This window comes from Doryrhamphus excisus, linkage group LG5 (assembly GCF_037039965.1).
Source record: "Doryrhamphus excisus strain RoL-2023G ecotype Guam linkage group LG5, RoL_Dexc_Guam_v1.1, whole genome shotgun sequence".
Classification (NCBI taxonomy): Eukaryota; Metazoa; Chordata; class Actinopteri; order Syngnathiformes; family Syngnathidae; genus Doryrhamphus; species Doryrhamphus excisus.
Window position 1 is genome coordinate 23,590,968 of NC_136361.1, and position 25,893 is coordinate 23,616,860.

The following is a 25,893-nucleotide window of genomic DNA, read 5'->3' on the forward strand; positions in this document are numbered from 1 at the left end:
TATTTTTATTTTTATTTTTATTTTTATTTTTATTTTTATTTTTATTTTTATTTTTATTTTTATTTTTATTTTTATTTTTATTTTTATTTTTATTTTTATTTTTATTTTTATTTTTATTTTTATTTTTATTTTTTATTTTTTTATTTATTAAGTCAAGCAATTGTACTCATCCTTGCTTTACTTGACAAAGCTTGTTTTCATCTTTAGAATGACACATATTCATATTCCAATACACCTCATTTATATTCTCATGTACAGATCGCCTCAAACATTTGCAGTTGCACTTGTTGCTAGGCAGAATAAGTGAGGCAAAAAGACAATTGTAATCAAGATTTAAAACAAGTATTTAATTAATCACTTATATCAGGCACCTTTCGATGTTTGCCCCCATCCCCTTTTGTCAATTAACATTTTTCAGTTCATCCAACAAATTTAAATATTAATCAATGACCACAAAATGCACTTTTTAAATTATTTAAATTATTGTTTTTTTTAATGGAGGATAAAAATCAAATCCTCCATGGCACTGTTTGAAAAAGTGATTGCCCACCTCTGTTAAAACATACATTAACTGAGATCGGTTGGAAAATCTCATAAAGCCATTTCTACAGCTTTGGGACTCCAGCAAACCACAGTGAGAGCCAGATTAGAGGTTTACTGAATCAAAGGCCTTCACCAGATCCAAGAAAGCAGTTATGCAAACCTTGTTTTTTTACATTCATTTCAATTGTACAATACAGTTGTTATTCCTTGGATCTGCGGGACCTGGAATATCAAATAGACACTTTGTGAAATATGCATTAGTTGTCTGACCTGGCAACAACAGTGTCTACTATAGCAAACTACTGCAGTTCTCCACCACGGCTTTATAAGGCAAGACACAACATAACTGCTCTTAATCTGCATTATGAAAGTGCAATATAACACACTGTGCTAATATTAAATTATGAGAGAGGAAACACTCTTCCTAATAGATGTGTGATACATTAAATGCAGGCCATGTAAGCCGTGACTGCAGATTGAGTTACAGTACGTGTTGATGACTGCTTCACTGTAATCTCTTCTCCTCTGATGCCTCCCAAGTGTCTAAGTGTATCTGGCAATGGAGCATTAGACCAGACCGTGGAACTGGGGGCCATAGTGCCTTGAGTGCAGTCAATAGTGGTGCTGACATCATGTTGGACCACACTATAAATGCTGGGACTCCGGTGGGGCGTTACGCACCATATGGGGGCTTTTAGTGCAAAATATGATGCATTTTCTTTTGGATGGGGGGGGGGGGGGGGCAAGCTCTACTCTGCTTTATTCACTGACTGGCAATAAATAACAATGAAAATGACCAAAGTCAAGAAGGAGTTAGGAAATGATGTCAGGGTACATCCTCATTGTTATTTCCTACCGTACAAAGAACGCTATGTCATATGAACTTTAATACAAACGTCTGCATAAAGATGTTCAGTAGTGATGCTATTGATGAAGTGAATGTGCCAACGTTTATTTGGTTTTCTTTTTTGTCATATTTGTCAAAATTAAATGGACGCTGGAAAAAGAGCAGCAGGAAACAAAAGCTGAGGTACTTTGTGTTTTTGAATGCCAGTCTTCACTAAAAACTAACTTTTTCTTTTTGTGTTAATTCATATTTGTTTGTCCTGTTTTTGTTATTTTTTGTTTTACTGTAAGTATTTGCAAATGTACACACAATGTACACATAGTGTACACAGTCAGACTTCTTCTGTCATTGGGAAGGGTCTTTGTTTTGTGTCTCATTTTGGTTGGCATTTTTGTGTACAACAGTGACCTCTTGTGGCCCAAAGGTGTACCTGAAAAGAACAACGTGTATCAGTCAACTTCATTTAACCACAGATGATCTGCAGTACACAACATGCCCGGGACCAGTAAGTTCTAGATCCTAATGCTTGTTCAAATGAACTAAGATTTTGCAAGCGCTCTCAAACGTTTTTAAGCCATCATTAGTTTTGTTCTCCATGTCTTCTCGGGGTCTCTGAATAAAAGTGTGGTTCCAAGCCTGTAAAGAAGCTTCTTATTGCAGCACATTCCACTCAGCCAAACAGCTGAAATAAATGTTTAATTACAAATGGAGAAGAGGAATCTAAGAGCGTCCTGGGAATCAGACAGTCACTTAGAGAAGTCATTAAAGCTGAAGGTAAACAGCATCCCACTTCCACCGAGAGGTTTTCACTGGGAGTGGATGTCTTTTCCCAACTCGTTGTTCCTGGAGATTCTATTGCTTGTTCATTCAATGATGATTATGTCTGTTTTGTCTCAGTTAAGGTAAGTTAAGCTGAGTTTCATCCAGGTTATCAGTTCATATCAGTTTGGCGGTTGGTGAAGGTGGAGTGGATCTTACAGATGACGGAGATGTGTAGTTGTCTGTCGTCAGCATAACTCTGAAAATGGAGGCCATGACGATGGATGACGTTTCCAAGAGGGAGGATGTCGAGGATGAAGAGGAGAGGACCGAGCATCGAACCTTGGGGAACACCTTGTTCTGCGTGCTTCTATCCTCATGCGACTTGATGGGTAAAAAGATGATACTAGTCCTCCTTTATATCGAAAGTACCATTACACATTCTTATCCATGAATAATTCAGTTGCAATTGAATTAATTAAAATGAATGATTGTTAGAATAATTACATTAAAATTACATGAAATAAATGAATGAATTAAACTTCAATTTAGGCTGAAAATGATAGCGCCCCCACTGGACATTATTATCAAAGTTCTTGTACCGGATGTATTAATATTGTGTAGGTGTACACTATCCCATATTCCACTCAGCCAAAATAGCCAAGTTCAATAAAAAGAATTTATGTGTATATTTGTGTGTATTCTGCATTAATAAAACAAAGCAAACATTTCATCCTTGCTGACAACAGTAGCCTTTATTAACCTGATAAACACAAAGCACGCTACACACACATACACACACACACACATACACACCAGAGAGAAGCCTCCATAAACACAACAGGACAATTTGTGTTGCTGCTGTGGTTCCTCCTTCAGTGTTAAAGGAGAACATTTTTTGGAGTTTATCCCATCATCCACAATCCTTATATGAGACCTGAACACATACGGTGTTTGTTTCTCCTTTCTGAACATTCTAAGGATATAGAAACAGACAAAAATCAACAGGTAAGAATGCAATGCATCATTTACTTATAATGTGATGGATGGATGGATGGGTGGGTGGGGTCAGATGGATGGGTGGGTGGGTTGTTTTACCAAAACAGAAGGGTCGTCTTACAATTTGGGCTAATGCAGGTATTAACCAAAAACCCTCCACCCTTATATAACTGAGCAATACATTCATAAGAGACCCCATGAAATGTATTTCCATAGGACACACAGGACAGAAGCTGCATAGAGAATAAATAAACGCATAGGAAGCAGAAGTGACAGCTCTGTGGGGACAGACATTGAGTCTAAGTTGCAAATAAAATGTGCCACTAAGGAGCATGCATCTTCTTATATAAATGAAATTGTTGGTCCAAAACTCAAGGTTGTAAACTTGCATGTGTTAAGAGTTGCAACGCGTTTGGTACTTTAGGACATTTCCTGTCTGCAACGTTAGCCTCGTAACATTTGTCAGAATGCCGCATTGACGTGGGAGCGTCTTGCTCACCAACTTGTCACTAAAAACCTTCTTGCAGGAGTTCAAAGGTCAACTGCGTGATGTGCCGCCACGCTTGCTGGATGTGGCGCGACTCGGTGGTGCGAGCGCAGAGGGCCAGACGCAGCACAAAGCGTTCAGACAGACGACAAGGCACCAAGTGGATCTCTCTGTTCTTTGTGATCCTCTTCAGCAGCTTCTGGTTCAGCTCATTGGAGCCCTGTGGGGGGGGGGGGGGGGGGGGGGGGCATAAACCTGATGTAACTGATGTAAAAATGGCATCACTCATCACCTGGTCCACACAGGCTGACAATGGAGGCGTTTAGTCTTTGGCTTTCATCCTCCAGGAGAAGCAATCAGAGGAAAAGCAGCCTTATAGAATTAAACGTATTCAACTATGGATGCTGACCTTGAGTCGGAAGCAGACCAAACCCATGATGACCTCAGCGCAGATCTCAAATCTCTTGTCTGCTCGTACGAGACTCTCAAACTCCTTGGCCAGCTCCACTTGCTGTGGAAAAAGACGTCAGGCTCATATTCATGCTCTACATAGTCATGCACATCCTTACAACAGTGAAATATGTCTTTGGTTAGATATAGAATTATGGAATATAACAATATCCCATCTATACAAGGAGGCTTTAAATGTAGTAAACAAATATAATTTCAGTATCTCCTTGCGGGCCATTATCCTGGTTTATGGAAATAAGATCATCCTAGCATGGAATTTTGAAACATTTCTAACCAGCTTCCACAAAACAGTAAAAAAGTATACGGCCACTAGAGGGCAGCATTGCATGATTTATATATATTTTTTTACATAAAAGGGGGAAATAATAATCCAGTAAATAGGTAAACAATTTTGCTGGGTGGTTGTGATTCTTTTTAATACAGTCGGAAAACAAAACTATGAAAATAATCTCTTGTATTTGGTGGGCAAAATGAAATATCCAGTATTATTGAGTCATTGTTGTATTATTGAGTCATTGTAATATGTGATGACCAAGTCACAGACTTTCAATACTGGGTCGCCACTAACCACAAATAATGATTTTCTTAGTCAATTCATCAGCAGCCTGCTAGACTGACCAAATCAATATAAGCAGTGAAACGGTTTTGTCCATATTTTTGTACATGTCATAAAAGAGGCAAAGATGTCCATCATTGTTTTCCAAAGTCAAAGCTGATGTGTTTATATTTCAGACACAATAATAGCTGGGCTTTTATTGATTATTTGGCATATTCAAAACATATTCACATTTGAGAGGCTGAAATCCGAGGTTCTTTACATTTTGAACCAAAAATGATGGAATACCAGAATAGTTGTCAATTGATTGGATAATGGAAGGATTGTTGGAACTATTTGAATGCATTCACACGCATGCACAAAAACGTTCAGTTCCGTTCCAAATGTGTTGATCACCAAATATGCAATTCTCTCAAACTGTAAATTTGTTTAATCAGTCTCAAAAAAATTAAAAATATATTTTACAGTTGTCTTTCACAAGATTCCCAATATACTTGCTATTTCATACACTTGATGAGGTTCAGTGAATTTCAGCAAATGACCTCCCATCCAGCTTCCCTTTAGTTCAAGCAAGTACTTTGCGTATTTTTAAATGTTATCCTCACCTAAGTGATGCATCACCTGAGAGTGATGCATTGAACAAACTTCAACAACAACGCTCCGAGGCACAGATACATAATGTCAGCAGAACAGCGTGCCACGCTGAATCATGCATGGTAAGAATATTTACACACTGTCTCATTTGGAATGCAAACTTGAGAGTTTAGCGACTTGGGCAATTTGGACTTTGCTGCCTAATTTTGTTGGCCCGCCATGGTTGTGGTCATGATTATTGACACAACATCTCTTGTATGGCGTTTGTCTTATATGATTGAAGACAATTGTGCAGGGTGTACAACTGGATATTTTTCAAGTGTACATCAAATAAAAGTGTCCAAAAGATCTATTTATTTACAATAAATACAAGGAACATCTAATAACCTCAAAAACATGCAGCCAGGACCCCCCAGGGAGAGGGTTCCACCACCTCATCATCTCCACACTGTACCAGTGCTGACTAACACAGGTTAAAAAACATCAAAAGGTTTAAATATATCAATATTTGAACATTATGGAAAATAGGAGCAGATGAAAAGGGTTGTGTTCGTATATTAGTTATTTTTGTTCATATATTTTATTGAGTGTGGAAATGATTTACATTTCATCTACATTTTTTGTTTATGTAAACTGTATTTGAATTTCACCCCGGTTATACAAATATCAAATAAATATCATTTGCAATGGACTTAGAATAATGGTAATTGTAGACTCATCTCATGCATCTCCCTAGCTATTTACGTGGTCACATGCGCTATCTAAGTCAACATCACCTCATTGCTACTTCCAGGATTCCAACCAACGCTGACAATAAGAAAAAATACATACCGGAAAGATACGAGGATGCACAGCTCAATCTGAGCTGATATGAAATGACATATGACTGCAGGGATCGATGCTATTCGTTTAAAAATGGAGCGTAAACTCAAAACAGGCCCATTTGATTGACAGAGCAGACGGGGGGGGGGGGGGAGGCGGAGAGACATGCATGTGGGGGGGGGGTAGGAAAAGGTTACTATAAAAAGAAAGATACAGGCCAGACGCATGTGACTGGCAGGATGTGCTGATGCAAACACAGACAAAGACAGAGGAAATGCACTGAAAAGATTCTGGTGCTGTAAGGAGGATTATGGGGGGGTTGGGTGTGGGGAGGAGGGGGGTGACATTTCTCATAATGATCAGAAATATGCAATTGCAATGACAGATATGTTCCAGTCAAGAAAAAGAAGATGCAGCAAGGAAGGAAGACGTGATCAACGGAAAAGTCGACATGACAGAAGCTCCGCCCACTCATGCCAGTATGCGACAAAACCTCATTTTCAGGATGGAAGTACAAGGAAGTACAAGGAAGTACAAGGAAGTACAAGGAAGTACAAGTACCACTTCAACATTATTGATGATGGTAATGGTCTTTATTGAAAGGGGCAAGCTTGGCACTAAAAGCTTAGATTTGATCTGAGGTATTCTGTCTGTAAAAACCAGATACCGGATACCGGATACCGGATACCGGATACCGGATACCGGATACCCGATACCCGATACCCGATACCCGATACCAGATACCAGATACCAGATACCAGATACCAGATACCATATACCGGATATGAGATATTAGATAGCAGCTACCAGATACCAGATACCAGATACCAGATACCAGATACCAGATACCAGATACCAGATACCAGATATCAGCTACTACATACCAGATACCAGATATCAGCTACTACATACCAGATACCAGATACCACAACCAATTGTGCGAGTGCAGTACCTTGCGTATATGAGCCTGTAGTCCTTTGAGCCCGTACATCCGGAAGACAAACCACATTTTTAGCGAGCGGAATCGTCTGCCAAGCGGGATCTGCCAATGCTGAGAAGAAGAAAAAACACGACTCTCGATATTACCTGGTGATTGGATTGTGGATTACATTGCTATTCATGAAATGTAACAATATATTTTTCATACAACTAAATGACATCCTTACCCTATAATCTGTCACCAAACCTGTTAAGGAAAGACACATTAGTTATTTACTGCATGATGTGGTAGTTGTGGTAGTATTACTTCAATCAGCTACTTCAAGCCCTCTCATCCCATTTCAATGTAACAATGGTAATAACATGACGGTACATTTAATCCAATTATCAGTGATGGATTGTTCTTCCTGTGTACTTCTAAGCAATTGAGTTGGTCACATTTTGTCTTGCAGGTGCTGTTCGCCACCCCCACAACACAACCGTGTCACACAATGAGCACAAAAGCCAGCAGCTCATCCCCACCAAATGAAGGCCCGTGTTTACCACGGCTAATAAGCACTAATTAGATTGGAGGGTCCAGATTGAGTGAGCGAAAGCTTTTCTAAGGTGCCTAAGTATGGTTGGGGGGGGCTCACGGCTTTCTGTTTGTCTGCTCTTCTGTCAGACAAATTACAGTCCAGTGTTCAGCCCATCTGCTTTAATGTAGACGTGTGAAATACAGCAAATTATCCTGCCTTCAGTTTGCATCGATGGAGAAATCAAGAAGTCAATCCAAGGTGTGTCAACATCGAGAAGTCAATCCAAGGTGTATCAACATCGAGAAGTCAATCCAAGGTCTATCAACATGGCCGTGTAAGACCATTCTTCTACCGGTGTGTAGTGGAGGGGAGATGATGCTACCTGACTCCTGGTTCTCATGCCTCAGATAAAGTGGTTCAATCTTGAAGGCACCAATGATGTCCTGTCTCTTCTTCACCCTGTTGACAAGTAGGATAGAAATGTTGCAATTAAAAGAGCCACACATTCTTTGAACCTCAACATATTATCCTTTGTTGAGGAGAATACTGTATCAGTCATTGTCGTAGTGATCTACAATCGTTACTATAGCTACCAAGTAATATTGGTAGAAGTGGTCAATGCTCGCGTCTAAACCAACAAAGCATGTTTAGCATTGTTCATTCCAACAGTGGCTCTAAGTAAATTCTAATTAGCACTGAGGGAAATGTCCTTACTGTTGCTTTAATTGTTTCTGTAATGTCTTTTTCATAATCTCTACCCATCCGTCCATTCTTCCATTTTGTCAGTGCTGCACGCTATTAACTATTTCACTCAGGAAAGGAACTTTACTAAAAATAAAATAATCATCACCCTGTTAAAATACAGAGATACAGCCTACACCACGGGTCCTTGAACCCCCAGGGTTTACTACAATATGTACTCCCATATGTCTTTGTATGAATGGCTGTCCAACCACCTGTACATCCTGTGTACAACACGCTGAATTTGTTAACTGCGGACAGAAAGGACAGGTGGAAGGCTGACTTATTCTTTCACAGCATAAAACAACTGAGGTGTTGATGGAGATCATCATGGTTGTCATGCAAAGACGGAGATATTGTTACCTCTGATGTATATTGTATACTCTATGTTTGTGTATGTTTGTGGTGGTCCAACATCTTACCACATGGTGGAGCAGTCAAAGTTAACCAACAGCCATTTGTGTGGGTTCATGTTGAAGGAATCTGCAAACTGTAACAGAAGCAAACACAGTTGATGATAATGGGATCTTCTGATGTTTGTGATGTTCCAACACGAATGAACCCACACAGCCTGGGCAGGAGCATCAAACATGAGACACATCTACCATCTCTTTCACTTGTTTGCTGTACTATAGAGAGAAGGGTTCCTAGAACGGTTGCTTGAACGAAACCCTCAGGAAAATAAAATGGGCTGTAATGTTTTGTCTGCATTTTGGATGGGTTTAGACCAGGGGTGCTCACACTTTTTCAGCATGCGAGCTACTTTTAAAATGACCGAGTCAAAATGATCTACCCACTACAAAAATGCAAAACATCTATTTATTTTCAAATGTATTGAGGATTATTTGTACGTACAATGTATGTTGATGTACCTTACATAACCAAATGAGCCAATATTGCAAAACACACATAATTAACTATTAACATTTTTTGTAATTACCTGAGTTTACTTTGATGACTTGCACTGAATTGAATCAGCCAGGGACGCATAGTCCGGACAGTAGCTGCTGATAGCCAGGTTAGCCAGGTTAGCCAGGTTAGCCAGGTTAGCCAGGCAAACGCACTTCGAAAAAGACATTGTGAAAAAAAAAGTCCACCTCCCATTCCGTATGGAAGTGATATGTTTTTGCCTTTTTACTTGGTCCAGCTACTTCACTCATTTTAGTGACCATAAACTTTAGCGAGGGCTTAAAATCTGACGCAATTCGCCGACTAGCTTAGCACTTTGCATCGTTGTTTACGCATGAGCGGTGACCTAAAGGTCAAAATTCAGTTGTCATCTGATTGGTTGTCCTGTATGTCAATCAAGTAACGGGGATGGCTGATAGGCTGACATCGTAAGTTCTGCTGCACTTAGAGACGTTGTTTGATTTGATTGGTCACCCGAAGGGCAACATTGTCATCTGAATGGCTGCCCTGTATATCAATCAAGTGACGGCATTGATGCAAGGGTGATATTATACGCCGCGATCGACCAGTACCACCTCCGCGATCGACTTAATGAGCACCCCTGGTTTAGACGTTTTGGATGCACAACGTATTGTATTACTATTAACTTTTTAGAGGGCTGAAATTAACATCAGATGGCATTTTATATACAACAGACACAAAGAAAGTATTCAACGCTATTTCACCTATTTATCCTGTATATTTTCACATGGCTATGGCTTTAAATCTATTCTGTGCGTCTTGATTTTCTAAGTACCTGCACTGTCGCTGATACCATCAAGAGCTCTAATTCTGCCTTTGCTGTAAGACAAATATTTCTCATCTGTTTCCATCTCTGTCACCAATCTTTTGTAATATCCTTTCCCCCACCTGCGCCAAACACAATAAAAGGTGACAATGTTGCCATAGCGCCCGATGCCTGCTTGTGCATCGCCCTGACAACCATACATCCAACTATCACTCTGCACTCTTAGTTTATATACAACTTCATGTAACTATGAAGCACGTATATTTGTCTATGGTAGCCACAATAAAGTCTGTTATTTTTGTTTGCGTGCGTGTCTAATAAAGAGTGATATTCAAAGGTCTATCGCAGCCTCAGGAAATTACTTCGGCCTTATCTGTGCGTCTGTGCACGGCTTGGGGAGCAGCAGCCTCCGCAGCCTCAAAAAGCAGATGTGACGCCATCGCATCCGATGCCGATCGTTCAGCCTATTACTCACCGCCACGTACCTCCTACTTGACATTAACGCCGTGCCGTCTTCCCGAAGGAACAAAGCGATACAGGATACAGCCTGCGTGCAATTAAGTCTGTGCTTTCATCGATGTGATGAGTGGTATTTGGCATGCGTATCAGCCGCAACAGGTTCACGCAGGTATTTGCACACACACGCGAATATCAGGGCTTCCCAAAAGCTACGCCATACATTTTGACCAAGCATATGTATGCAGTATTTAACATGTACATAGTATGTAATATATGTATACGGTAAATATACGCCGAGTCTGATTGGACTACCAACCTCGCAGATTGGTAGTGACCCTAACCCTGATTGGATCGAATGTTGTGATCCAGATTGTACCATTGTGACCCCAAAGTGGAGTCAACAACAACAACACAACGACTGTTACATCAACTCGGTTTGATATCCGTCACCGGATTTGAATCCAAAGTGTCCCGACTGCGTTTACAGTACAGAATATATTCATCTTTTCTTATTGTACGTTTTCTTTCTTCACATACCTCTATACCATTCAACAAGGGGCGAAATTCGGGACAGATAAATGCACTTCCAGCATACGCAGCATCAATATGCATCCACATGTCTTCCTCATTACCTGCAACGTTCAAGAAATAAGTTATTGATCATCTCCAAAGCAGCGACTCCAAAAACACAAACATGATAGAGATGATTCTCAACACTCCTGTTTTCCACAACAAAGTCCCTTATTTTCATCTTCTGTTCCTTCGCCCTACCCCGGGGTCTCAGCAGGTTTCAACAAGTCGGATGGAAGACTTTTTAAAGACCGGTTTCACATGCATGATGATAAAGAAGCGCAAAAGTCATCTGAGGACTGGAATTACTTGGAAAGTCGAGGAATGTATTCACAGCTCGTTTGCTGTGGAATACAAGATGCTAAACCTGAGAAAAATGTGCTATATTTGTACTATTTGTACTATAGTACATATTGTACTCAAATGCTATACTGTTAATTGGTAGCCTTCGGGTGTTGGGTCATGTGATGGGTTAACGTGATGTTCTGCCATTGGGTAGACGTCCTCCTCCATATGCTCCACTCCTCGTCTGGGCATGTCTCTCGTTTTAGAACACCCCTCCCCTCCCCTGGAATAGTGTAAGCACGTCCTATAGAGTAACAGCATTTCTCTTGAGAAGCTAAAATGAAGGAAATTGAACCTGTTGTTATTCTCCAAGAACCTGTTCTTGAGTTCTTGGGTCTCATCTATTTTGAAGCCAGCAGCGGATTCTCCCTTAACACATCCAAACATTTTCTACAAGTAATGTGTCTGCCCTGGCCTGTCGTTTTCTTCGCTGCTATTCTCACAGCACAGACTGAAGTTATGCTTTTCATTTAATTAAAATTGATGCACGTTTTTACGAACTTTTACAACTCGTATTCAAGATATTTGATGAGACTTTATGATAATGTTACTATAAGCCTAAATTCAAATGATTGGATTTTTGACTTTTTAAGACCCTGCAGATACTGTATGGTGTACCCGATATTTAAACATTGGTAAAAATCCTACGTAGATGGCAACAGTGACGGTTGTGCAACAGCAACGGTTGAGCGTCTGGCAGCAGCCAATCGGGTATTTCCATCTCCCAGGCTACAGAATGTTTCTTGCATCAAGCTGAGAATTTTCCGAAGAATGTTGGTCATTTTCAAATGCAAAGTTTACAGGCACGTTACTGCTATATGAAGCTATTTTCAAAATATGGGGTGGTACAAAGTGTAATATTGTACGGCGATCACTATCTTTGTGAAGGTGGATACCGCTAATCAGAATCAGAAGTCATTCATCATTGTATTGCATACAACAAAATTTGAGTGCAACTCCACGGTGCATTTTAAAAATAAGGTAAAGAATAAAAATAATAATAAAAACAAGGAATAAGAATATAAATATGAAAGTGGCAGGTGCTGTTCAGAATAAGTGTGAATATATGTACATCAAAACAGTAACCTATACAATAACAAAATGTAGAATTGCAGTAACCAAAATGTGGAATTGCAGTAAACAAAAGGTAGCATTGATCATACTGTACCTGACTTTCACTTAAATGAACAAATCTTACTGCACTCAATTGTAATCTGATGCATGTTCAAATGAAATAAAACCATTAGCATTAGCATTAGCATTAGCATTAGCATTAGCATTAGCATTAGCATTAGCATTAGCATTAGCATTAGCATTAGCAAAAGCTGAACCAAAAGCTGAACCAAATGTCATGTAAATAAATGAAGTGGACTGCAACTCACATATGGGCCCCAGCTCAGTGATGTGGTCAAACGCACAGGATCCAGTGGTACCAAGCGTTGCACAAAACTAAAAGACACAAGCAGTCGAATCAAACACTCTGATGACATCATCGTTTCACACTCTGGAGCTGATTATGTTTAGTTTTAGATGTTATCCTTGGGGAGATGCCTGGGGGTGTGCATGATGGCAGCCATATTGTGGATGTTGTGTCAGTGAGTGATGGAGCATAATAGAGCATTTATTGTGTGTCTGCCATTTTTTTTCCTCCTTACGTAGAAAGGGATGAGTCCCGCCGCTTTGTCCTTTTCCACCATCTTCTTCAGACTTTCACCCGTGACAGCATAAGTGTTGTCTGTCGGGACTTTCTTCATCTTCACGCTTCCGATGAGACCCGCACGCTCCACTGACGAATGAGACTACACAAGGGAGACGTGAGTGAAAGGTGCAAAGCGGCATTTAAAATCAAGCACCGCTTACAACGCTTATGTCAATCACGTTAAAAGATGAGACAAGTGATTCCAAATGTGAAGTGGGAGTGGTTTGTCGCTTTGTAAAGATGACGACACCAAACAACAGAACGTGTTCTTCTATCCGCAGCAGCGATCCGGTTGTCTTGTAAAGGTCTGCTGGGCCCTCGGGTGACTGCCTAACCCAATCACTGCACCATGCTGCTATCTAACCTGATCACAGCATCTGCTGCCTAACTGACCTGCTGGCTTTTCTCCATCTGTTGCCAAGGTAACCCCGAAAAAACTCTGCTCAAATGGAATGTGGAAGCTGAAACTATGAAATATTTCTTTCCATAAACTTTACTAAGCAGTTGAGTTCTATGATAAAATACAACATACAAAATAACAAGTTGACTAAGTCGCGTGCTCTGATTGGGTCAAAATATATTACAATATACAGTGAAGAAAATAAGTATTTGAACACCCTGCTATTTTGCTATTTCTCCCACTTAGAAATCATGGAGGGGTCTGAAATTTTCATCGTAGGTGCATGTCCACTGTGAGAGAGATAAACTAAAAAGAAAAATCCAGAAATCACAATGCATGATTTTTTAACAATTTATTTGTGTGATACAGCTGCTAATAAGTATTTGAACACCTGAGAAAATGAATGTTAATATTTGGTACAGTAGCCTTTGTTTGCTATTACAGAGGTCAAACGTTTCCTGTAGTTTTTCACCAGGTTTGCACACACTGCAGGAGGGATCTTGGCCCACTCCTCCACACAGATCTTCTCTAGATCAGTCAGGTTTCTGGGCTGTCGCTGAGAAACACGGAGTTTGAGCTCCCTCCAAAGATTTTCGATTGGGTTCAGGTCTGGAGACTGGCTGGGCCATGCTAGAACCTTGATATGCTTCTTACGGAGCCACTCCTTGGTTTTCCTGGCTGTGTGCTTCGGGTCGTTGTCGTGTTGGAAGACCCAGCCACGACCCATCTTCAATGCTCTGACAGAGGGAAGGAGGTTGTTCCCCAAAATCTCACAATACACGGCCCCAGTCATCCTCTCTTTAATGCAGTGCACTCGTCCTGTCCCATGTGCAGAAAAACACCCCCAAAGCATGATGCTACCACCCCCATGCTTCACAGTAGGGATGGTGTTCTTCGGATTGTACTCTTCATTCTTCTTCCTCCAAACACGCTTATTGGAATTATGACCAAAAAGTTCTATTTTGGTCTCATCTGACCATAAAACTTTCTCCCATGACTCCTCTGTATCATCCAAATGGTCATATGCAAACTTAAGACGGGCCTTGACATGTGCTGGTTTAAGCAGGGGAACCTTTCGTGCCATGCATGATTTCACATCATGACGTCTTAGTGTATTACCTACAGTAACCTTGGAAACGGTGGTCCCAGCTCTTTTCAGGTCATTGACCAAGTCCTGTCGTGTAGTTCTGGGCTGATTCCTCACCTTTCTTAGAATCATTGAGACCCCACGAGGTGATATCTTGCATGGGGCTCCACTCCGATTGAGATTGACCGTCATGTTTAGCTTCTTCCATTTTCTAATGATAGCTCCAACAGTGGACCTTTTTTCACCAAGCTGCTTGGTAATTGCTCCGTAGCCCTTTCCAGCCTTGTGGAGGTGTACAATTTTGTCTCTGGTGTCTTTGGACAGCTCTTTGGTCTTCGCCATGTTACAAGTTAAAGTCTTACTGATTGTATGGGGTGGACAGGTGTCTTTATGCAGCTAACGACCTCAAACAGGTGCATCTGATTCAGGATGATACATGGAGTGCAGGTGGACTTCTAATGGGCAGACTAACAGGTCTTTCAGGGTCAGAATTCTAGATGATACACAGGTGTTCAAATACTTTTTTGCAGCTGTATCACACAAATAAATTGTTAAAAAATCATGCATTGTGATTTCTGGATTTTTCTTTTTAGTTTATCTCTCTCACAGTGGACATGCACCTACGATGAAAATTTCAGACCCCTCCATGATTTCTAAGTGGGAGAAATAGCAAAATAGCAGGGTGTTCAAATACTTATTTTCTTCACTGTATATAAATGTTTTTCATTTAACGACCACCATGTATCCCCGTGGTCATCATTCACTTGTTACTGATAATGTTTATGTGTTTGCCTCATATTAGTGATGTTATCTTAGATTGGCTGGCAACCAATCCAGGGTACCCCACCTCTCGCCCAAAGTCAGCAGAGTGCAAAGGGCCCACTTTCATATTTTTATGCACTTTTTCATATATTTTCTAATTATACACATTAGGCAAACCTTATTATTAGTTATTTGTGCAACATTACAGCTTTTTACCAGTTCCTACAATGAACCCCGGGCCAATAAAAAGCATCTCCCGGCTGCACGACCCCTTCCTCGACATCATATTCCAACGTGACAGCTGGCAGTGCTTACTTGCTCCGAGGTGTACGCCACCAGTTTGGAGAGGATGTCTGACTCTGACATTTCTGGGTGGATGCCCTGCATTCGACGGACGGCTTTACAACGAGCGGCCAGCAAAGACATGAGGGTCGCCTCGCTGGCTGTGCCCTGTCGATGAATGAGAAGGTTAACATAAAGCAGCGTTCCATTGTTTTGGATGGTACATCAAATTACATTAGCAACATAGATTTGGTAAATGCAGCCAAACCCTGCATCATTATGTCTTTAAAGGTTTAAAATGGTGGATATTTCCACTGATGTATTTGACGCAAGGGGAAATTTAGCATTATTTAGCGCTTGCTACCCACACAGTAAACACTCTTATGATGATGTGAAAGGTTCGTTATGAGGCACCTGGGGGCATCGCCGCCACACAAGTCAATGTACTGTAAATCATTCAATCAACCCAAAGCCATCCGGCAGCATTGGCTAAGCAGGTTATTTGTGCACAAACAAATTAAACTTCAATAGAAATTACGACCGGGTCCATAGCTGAAGGGTTTTGTCTTCAGGAAAATCAATTAGACAGAGTGGCCAAGCGTAATACCTCTTCTATATATGTGATATATATGTATATATATGGTCTATATATGTTACAATGTGTGATCAAATATGTACACAAGTAGGAAATATATATACCGTATTTTCTGCACTGGATTATAAGTAGCACAAGGCCAAAAATGCATAATTAGGTAGAAAAAATACATACATAAGTCACAGTGGAGTATAAGTCGCATTTTTTGCAGGTAATTTATTTTAACTACTTAACCAAAACAGACGTTACATCCTCTTGGAAGGCAGGTTCTAACAATGAAAGAATAGCGAAAAGGCTGAATAGGTGTAAGATATGCTAACACTATGGTTATTAGCTACACAAAAAATAAACATGAACAGAATCGGTGTCTTTTTTCTTTTATAAGTCGCTCTGGAGTATAAGTAGCAGGAACAGCCAACCTATAAAAAAAAGTGCAACCTATAGTCCGGAAAATATGGTATGTAGGAGTATTACAGTATTAAAGTACGGATTATGACAAAATATATTTCAAGAAAACAACAGCTTTACAGATGCCACGTCTTGGCAGCAACCCCAGGATGCGAGCGGTGAAACTCGATTGCAGGTAGAAAGTATTTGTACTAATTAAATAGCAGTAACATACACGATGCTGCGTACCTGAGCTACATAGATGAGTGACAGGAAGTAGCAGCAGGTGTGACTCATTAATGCAACGCAGAAGCACACCGAAAAGGGCAAGACAGGAAGTGAATACAAAATAAGAGCATGCAACCAGGAATCTACCATGCATGATAGCCCGCCCACCCCAAATGAAGGGGTTTAAAATAATAATTGGGTGGCAATGTGTCGTCACCACACTCTTTTAGTCCGCTGCAGGGAGAGACGGACGTTTGTTGCCATAGCGAACAACAACACAATGAAGCAAATGAGCACACACACACACACACACACACTCGTCCAGCCTCACACAGGTGGTCATAATAGAAGGGGGATGAAATGATCCATCATCAGAGTGCACTCTCATGCTCCACTTGTCACCATGCCACCCCCACCCCCCCACCCCATCCCAGACTCATATTGATGTTCACCGATGGCGTTGTGTTTGTGTCGCTGAAGCAATAAAGTGACGCCACAGCAACTAAACACAGGCCAGATGTTGACATCTCAGCTTGACGGACACATTAAAAGGCAATTTCCTGCCAGTTTTCAGCTGGCGTGTAGAAAAACAAAAGGACAAATCAATAGAGGACAAATTGATGATTTACACTTTGATGCACCAGCGGAGCCGTCCCAATGTTCAAACTCTAAATGCTTTGCTGTAGACAACCACGATGTCTACAGAAATCAATCACAGGGCACATATAGACAAACAACCATTCACACTCACATTCATACCTATGGACAATTTGGAGTGGCTAATTAACCTAGCATGTTTTTGGAATGTGGGAGGAAACCGGAGTACCCGGAGAAAAACCCGCAAAACTCCACACAGAGATGGCCGAGGGTGGAATTGAACCCTGGTCTCTTAAATGTGAGGTCTGCGCGCTAACCACTCGTCCGCCGTGCCGCCCCATCTTTTTTCCAATTGGAGCTAAAAATGTATCAGTTTCATGAAAGGACTTTAACCTGGATGACTCCTCCTCCTTGGCCGCTGGTTCCAGCGATGAAGGTGTCGGGCAGCTGCAGCATCTTCCCCAACCAGTCCAGCATGACCGTCTCCAGCTCCGTGCAGGCTGGGCTGGCCGCCTAAAGTCATCCAGACAAAAGCATCAAATGCTGACAGTTAAGAATCGTTCATGGAAGAGAAGGTTCCAGGTGTTGCTGACCCAAGAGAATCCAATGCAGCCGATGGCGCCGGACAACATGTCCGCCAACAAGGCAGGGTAGGAGGAAGCTGCCGGGAAGTAAGCGTAGAAGTATGGACTGTGCCAGTGGGTCACCTGCAATTAGACGACACGTTCAGGTGACAACCAGGCCTTGTTGGACGTGTTGCTTTGACTCGCATACTTAAAGTGGCACACGAAGACCAAAGCCTCTTCTCCAGTCTCCAAAAGTCCAAACCACAAACACCTCAATGCTAATTGGTAGTCATGGAGATGTTAGAAGATTAAAACATAAATTATACACCAGAAATTAGGGTGTACACCAAGGGTGGGCAAACTACGGTCCGGGGGCCACATGCAGACCACCAAGTGTTTGAATTCGGCCCGTCAGTTGCTTTCTAAGTGTTTCAACTTTTAACATACAAACTGGCAACATGAAGTTGGATGTCTTATTTATTTAAAAAAACAACAAAACTGTCAAATTAAATGACATAGTTTGATGTGGTCTGATGTTTAAAGTGTTCCTGAAAAAAGGGACAGATATATATCTGTATCTAACCCTAACTCTAACCCTAATTTTCCTTGAATTATTTGTCTAATATTATAATATTATAATATTGGACAAATAATTCAAGGAAGATTATAAGCATAAAATAGTGTGTGTGTGTGTGTGTGTTAAATATATGTTCTGGCCCCCCGGACAATTTATTTAACTGAATGCGGAGATGAGAATAAATGATGCTAATTCAAAAAATGCTGAAGGAGAAAAGCAGGCTGAGATGGAGATGGCTAGATGAACATCTCAGCAGCAAAAAGGAGAGAGGATATGATGGGATTGCCTAATGAGATGCCTTACTCATACGTTGGTCAATACATTTTCATGAAGTTGCTTCTCGAGAAATGTAAAGAGCTGTGTGTGTGTGTGTGTGTGTGTGTGTGTGTGTGTGTGTGTGTGTCAATGCTGACTTTTGAGTTTTGCATTCATATTTGTCATGAACATTTTTTTTAGTTTGTTGTGCTCCACAAATCCGTAACTGTCCAAGTAAATTAGCAGTATTAAATACACGATACCTCCAGTTTGTAAACCAGTACAATACTTGAATTTTTTTCAAGTGCATATTTATAAGTATGGTATACTGTCAAAACTTCTGATAAAATAATAATTTGTATTGAATGGCCCCTCGTAGGCAACCTGCCATAAAGTTACTGAGTTGAATGTGTCTTGCTTATTAGTGTTATTACTGTGTTATTACTGTTATTACTGTGTTGTTACTGTGTTATCACTGCGTTATTACTATGCTATTATGGTGTTACTTGTTATCACTGTGTTATCACGGTGTTATTACTTGTTATTACTTGTTATTACTTGTTATTAGTGTGTGTTATGACTGTGTGTTATTACTATGATATTATTGTGTTATTACTGTGTGTTATTACTGTGTTATTCTGTGTTGTCTCTGTTGTGGTGTACAAACATAAGCGTACATACGTTACACTGGGTGTGGTCACAGATGTAATATGATATGAATTAGTACTACGCAGTCCCTCGTTTATCACGGTTAACTGGTTAACTGGTTCCGACCGCGATAAGTGAATTTCCGCAAATCAGGATTCTAAATTAATTCACCATAGGCCAATATTTATATATTTTTTATATTTAAAAAATATTTAAAATATTTATATTTATATTTATATTTATATTTATATTTATATTTATATTTATATTTATATTTATATTTATATTTATATTTATATTTATATTTATATTTATATTTATATTGCTTACGTAGGAATGAAATCAATGATTGGTTTGTCTCCTCGAATGAAGGTTTATGAAACGGTCCGTGTCATGATTGTCCAAGAACTGGTCTTATCTCTTGTCTATTTGGTAGTCAGCCACACCAACATTGACAGTAGAGCTGGTTTTATGAAGCAAGAACAAATGACTCGGAATCGAATCAGAGCGCGTGGAAAAAATAAGCAAAACAAGCTTCAATCTTACCCCTGGCATTATGACTCGCTCCACATCTTTCATTATATCCACGTAGCTCTCTGGTTCCACTGGCGCCTCCGTCGGGATCAGGGTGTGGAGGTATCCCGGTTCCACGTCTGGATAGACTGGTCGCTGTTCCAGGGTCTCCAAATAGTCGGCCACAAAGTCCACCATCTCCTTCCCTCGACGTCGGAACTCTTCAGCATCCATGTTGCTGGAAGAGTGAGAAACGGGAGAAAACATGTTGTGGTTCTTATGCAAACCTTCTGCACATCAGAGGAGGTCCTCGGTTCAGTTCTTGTTCTTCTTGTTCTCCTTCTATTTAAGGGTCATATTCGGTCAAGGTTTTATGGTAAACACACAATGGACGCAACATTAGATCTCACTATCTCAAGCCTGTTTTATGCTTTCCACATCTTTCTGGACACATGACGTCATTTTGGGACCCACGCCCCCCCCGAGCGGCCCATTTCATGTGTTAAATTTGGGCTCCGTGCACCTCCACCTTTTTCTACCTACACACGAACGGAGGAGATCCTCGCAGCTGAAGTCCAGAAATACGGGCAGTTATGACGTAGTTTAAGCATCGAGCAGTTTCTGTCATGCTAAGGAACTGAAAGACTTCCATACCCCCCCCCACCCCCCCATTTGAAATACTAGAGTATCTGTATTTATCTGTACTATACAGACTGAACTTGAAACTGACACCAGGAAAATGCAACAAAATGGAAAAGATACAAGCGTATTCGAGAGTACTACAAATATGTACATGTTGGCAGGTCTGCACTAACGTGTTCAGTCAATTTGTTTTTTATTTCCTTTTGCCATGTTCAGCCTGCATTTTGTAAATATTCTCCTGCAATGTATTTGTCCCTTTAACGAGATTTACAGTGTCATTATTTGATCTCCTGTTGGCATCTTCATTTTTGAGCATACAGGAAGTGGAAAGTGGAAAAAATATGTAAATGACAAATGTTAGAAAGTGTCAGAAAGTAAAGATTATGATGTGAATAAATGATCAATAACAGACGGATGGGGGGGGCTAGGACTAAATACGCAGTAAGCGATGCTTCTGCTAACCTAACCATGCAACTTGCTACGCTAAAGACGGGGATGCTGACCAACCTTCCAGGAGACGGGTGACAATCTTCAACACAAGTATTTTATCGCACTCTTCATTTTTATTTGGATTTTTAAAATCATTTTATAAGCGAGTTTTCCATTTTTCTATAAAAAGTACTTAGCATTACCTCGTGTATGGAGATAATGATATCTATAAATAAACCTTGCATGTCTGAAACACATAAACATACCATACAGGTATTCATTTACCAATATTTTTGACACATCTTAACATTATAATATTAAGAACTAATTTAACAACAGAAGGTATGACGCCATTTTGATTGTTTTTTGTCCATTATCTATCTTAGTATAATTTATACCAGAATATATTCAAAGCTTTTTGCAGAGGGTTATATATATTTGTACATCCACAACTGTTTATTCATGTCATGTCTTTAGTAGAGTACATTAATTGTGTCCACTTTCTTCCTTCACGTCTGCAATCAACAGTTCCTGACGTGTTGAACAGAAGTCCCAAATATGGGAGAAACTGAATGAGACAGGAAGAGATCATGTCATCCTTACAGACTGCGGGGCGCACATTTCACCCCCCCAACCCGCCTTTCCTGTTCCTTGGAAGGTTGAGAGCAAAAATAAAAACATAGCAGTTTGAAAACTTTGCCACTATGATGTAACAAAATGGCTATGTTATGTTTTATGTCATATTATTCCCGCATGAAGCAGCAAACAGCAGCACGCCAACACCCAACGTCCTATCATGCAACAAGTGCTTCACCCTTTCTCCACTTCACAGGCTCAACCATTATCCTCACCCTAATCTCAAATACGATTATGTGTGTGTGTGTATGTGTGTGTGTGTGTGTGTGAATGTGTACTCACATTTCCAGATGAGAGTGTCAAAGGGATGAATCTTGATGATATTGTCCTCTTTTGTAGCTACCAAATACACACAGTGTGTATGTAAATGTGTGGGGGCAAGCAGCATTCTACGCTTTTATAATGCCACTATCCACTCCTACCCCGGCAACCCCCAGGGGATCAGCCAATAGGAGGAGGTCTGCTACATAATATATTGGCTGAATCACAAGCAGATCCCGGATCAGCCTTCAAAACCGAACACAATTGAAAATTCTACTATAATTATACCATTATTTAATATACACGTTGCAGGTATACTTCATAGAAGTACAACTATCTCCAGAGTACGTTCATTTTCTGGTCTGTTCTGGGGCCCTGAGTCAAGGATATGGAAAAGTCGTTATTTGTTTAATTAAAATACTTGGCACCCGGCCATGTACACGCTACTAGCACGTCTCGGCCAACCTTTGCACGTTTCCATTGTGGTTTTAAAAAGTCCCTTCGTGGTACTGGTGGAGTTCCACTTTGTTCATGTACCGTGCAAAGACGTAGATGGAATAAATAAAGCTAAAATAAAGTAAAATGCACTCTAACATGCATGACAGATGTTGAGACGGAGCAGAAGGGGGTGTTTGCTGAGCCGTACTGTCACTTTAAGAGTATGCACTGGGAAATTGCCAGTCCTTACAAATCATAAACACTGTTCGGTAAAATAAAATTAATAAATAGCAAATAAAATTCAATTTTAATAATGTAACAATCAAATTTGACAAACAATGAATGCATTGCAAATTGTTTTATTTTTATTTTTTTTCATAAAATAAGATCAGTGTGACAAGACTTAGTCACAGGAAAAAAAGAGTGCTGACATAGCATTCAGGATTTAGTCTGTGCAAACCTAATTACCTAATTAACTGTGTGTGTGTGTGAGTGGGTGGGTGTGTGGGTGTGGGTGTGGGGGGGGGGGGGGGAATACCTTTCTCCCACTCTCCAGTAGCCTCTCATCTCCAGAAATATAGATACACGACATAAAACCCAAATGGACATGAAGATGCATTCAATGTGGCAGATTGTGTGGGAAAACTTGTTTTCTGGAACTGATGTATCTACAGTTGCTTTGGTTTGCTTCTACTTTGAATGGAGACACATTTTACTGGACATACTACTGAAAATGTTGAGTATTTTCAAGTCAGCACGCTAAAGTCCGAGTCAAGTCCCAAGCCCCTGATGTCAAAGTCCAAGTCTGGTGATATTGTCACGTATAAAGTATCAGAATTGCAACTCCAGTCTGACTCGAGTCCACACCTCCGACGTACCGCATGTACAGTAGATCCGGCGGCAAGCAACAAAAGAATAAAAGAATATAACCTCAGCTTTGGAGCCTCTCCATCATCACAATAAACCCTCTCACTTTTTTAATACAGCATATTTCATCAAGGGATAATATTAACAAATGAAACTTGGCGACCGGTCCAAGGAGTTCCCTGCCTCTCGGCCATATTCGGCTGGGAAGGCTCCACCAATCCCCCGCCACAGTACTTCACCTGAACGCAACACATTATGCATGGTAGCGGTAGCGTCACGGTCTGGGGCTGCATGAGTGCTCCCGACTCTGTGGAGCTGTGGTTCTTCCCTCCCTTGGGCCACATGGCGGATGTTTTGTGTTGTTTGCTTATTTGTGCTGACAAGGGTTGCAGGTACGCTGGAGCCAATCCCAGCGGACGAGAGGCGGGGCCAGCCAATCGCAGTGTAGGTCCATTCATCCAGAGAAGTATTAGTTACGTCAGAGATCACGGATGCCAGACCTGAAAGATGCTCTGCCAGCTCACCAGAACTTTTCTGGTTAATCCGGGCTGACACACGAAGCCCACCTAGTGGGGGGCAGAAGCACTCTAGAATAACTCGCTTTTCGCAGTAAAGTAGTAACAGTTAGTTGTAGCTGAATACTAATTAGCCTCAAACACTCATAATGAGTACACAAACTACAAAGCAAATTCAACATATTTTGTATATCTGTGTTGACGTAGTATCAATTATGAAATGACTTCAGTTGGTTTCCCCACCGTTAGTAAACCGGTTATGTAACTTACTTGACTGACTGCAAAACTTCTGACATGTTAAGCTTCAATCTTTCCCTCACGAAAAGTTAAGCCTTGAAAACTTGGAACCTCTAGTTTGGCATGACTGATAATCCAAAAGGTGTGACCACAGATGGAGTCACAGGCTAAGTTCCTAGTTGGTTACAATAGTATTATGATCGTCATTACCGGGGCTTTTATCACACAGGTCATCACAACACATTTACTTCCTGGATGGACACGCACAGGTCAAACCACTTTGAATACCAAAACCAGTTGCATGACTTTCGCCCTGAAGATTGTGGTGAAATTGCACCATCTGGTGGTCAATTGAAAATAGGGTTTGACTATCGGAATTACAATATGTCTTCTCTTTTATGTTGCTATGTTAGCATCTTATCCTAATCAGTGTGTGCCAGTTTAAGAGATACCACAAGCTTTCGGTGTTAATATAAATTAAATCAATTTATATATAGTATATACATTGAGCCCCTGTACGCAGGAATGGATGCCAGCCAGTTGCAGGGTATAATTTTAATTTTAATTTTAATTTTAATTTTAATTTTAATTTTAATTTTAATTTTAATTTTAATTTTAATTTTAATTTTTATGTTTATTTTTATTTTTATTTTTATTTTTATTTTTATTTTTATTTTTATTTTTATTTTTATTTTTATTTTTATTTTTATTTTTATTTTTATTTTTATTTTTATTTTTATTTTTATTTTTATTTTACCATTGTATGAGGGAAGACAACGGCTGTCTAAAATGCAGCCTGGGGCCAAATGCAAAAATCCAAACATCAAAAATCAACCAGTAGGCAAAACGTCAAGAGAAAAAGTTGAAATGTCAAACGACAAACACAAAAACATTTCTTCGAATATAGCGTTTTTTCCCGTTTCTTTTTACTTACCTTTTTACAAAATGTTCCAAAACAAACATGACAAATATCAGTGCCACGTCACATCCTTTAATTTTCAATAACGCCCCTCCGTGGATAAAGTTTGGCCAACCGGTTGACACTCTGCTGTGCTGTGCTTTTACTTTTCTACCACATAGCGGTGCTGTTACTCAGCGGCAATCTTATAAAGCTATTGATTCTCCACCGAGGGTCGCATGATCTTTGCTAAAAAATATATTATAATGAGGTCCGGGTGTCCATGAACGCACCTTGCCTGTGTGCTATTCGCTTGCCAGACCAGTAGGAGGTGCAAGAGGCTGGTCTTTAAAAGAAATGGTCCTACCATTATTGTTAAACTTACCTGCTAGCTGTAACTTGTTTGATTTCGTCCAGGTCCACATATAAATGCTCTGATTCAACTCCCCAGATATGACACCATCACACACACTTTTACTCACATCATTTGGAATTATGGATACAAATTAGCACTGTTAGAGCTAACAGGTTAGTAACGAGTTCATTGAAATTTACTTTTTTACCACGCTGTAAATTGAGAAAGTGCAACGAGAGCAAATTGGGAGCAGGAATTGACAAAGAAATTGCTGTTTTGAATGGTAAGTTTAGCTTCAAAGCTCTAGCAGGTGGTTTTCAAACGTTTATAACTGTATTTGTATTAGCTGTTGCTGTGAGGTGAATTGGCATGGAGGACGTCGTCTCAAATGCTGGCGAGAGGACAGAATGTGCTGGAGCACTCCAGGTATTTTTATTGTCATTCATGCAGTGGTAATTGCCGTTTGAGTGTGTTTTTTAAGTGTGATCCGATCTCTCGGTTGATTTTTTTTGCGCTGAACGAGCTAAAACTTGGGCGACAAGCTGCTGGTTTCCGGTAGGCATAGCCGAGGACAGCTATATGGGGGCTTGTGTCAATGTGACAAGGCGGAAGCGAGCACACAGCGCGCAATGTGATCGCAATAAGGCATTTTATTAGCATTATTGTTTATTAG

General features: G+C 40.3%; 1 protein-coding gene across 4 annotated transcripts; it reads right to left on the reverse strand.

Annotated features, from left to right (window-relative positions):
• Positions 1-2,889: 2,889 nt before the first annotated feature.
• On the reverse strand, positions 2,890-25,626 carry ddc (dopa decarboxylase). 4 transcript variants are annotated; one of them, XM_058052812.2, is made up of 14 exons: positions 25,251-25,626; positions 19,976-20,180; positions 17,977-18,090; positions 17,777-17,896; positions 15,610-15,744; positions 13,002-13,145; positions 12,729-12,795; positions 10,969-11,063; positions 8,699-8,766; positions 7,918-7,994; positions 7,245-7,264; positions 7,031-7,129; positions 4,045-4,146; positions 2,890-3,855 (listed from the first exon to the last, which is right to left on the reverse strand). In XM_058052812.2, the coding sequence occupies exons 2-14, from the start codon at positions 20,174-20,176 to the stop codon at positions 3,658-3,660; spliced, it is 1,440 nt and encodes a 479-aa protein (XP_057908795.2). In that variant the 5' UTR covers positions 20,177-20,180; positions 25,251-25,626; the 3' UTR covers positions 2,890-3,657. The 4 variants fall into 4 exon arrangements, with proteins under 4 accessions (XP_057908795.2, XP_057908791.2, XP_057908792.2 ...); XM_058052808.2 differs by lacking the exon at positions 25,251-25,626 and adding an exon at positions 24,902-24,957; XM_058052809.2 differs by lacking the exon at positions 25,251-25,626 and adding an exon at positions 24,001-24,187.
• Positions 25,627-25,893: the final 267 nt, after the last annotated feature.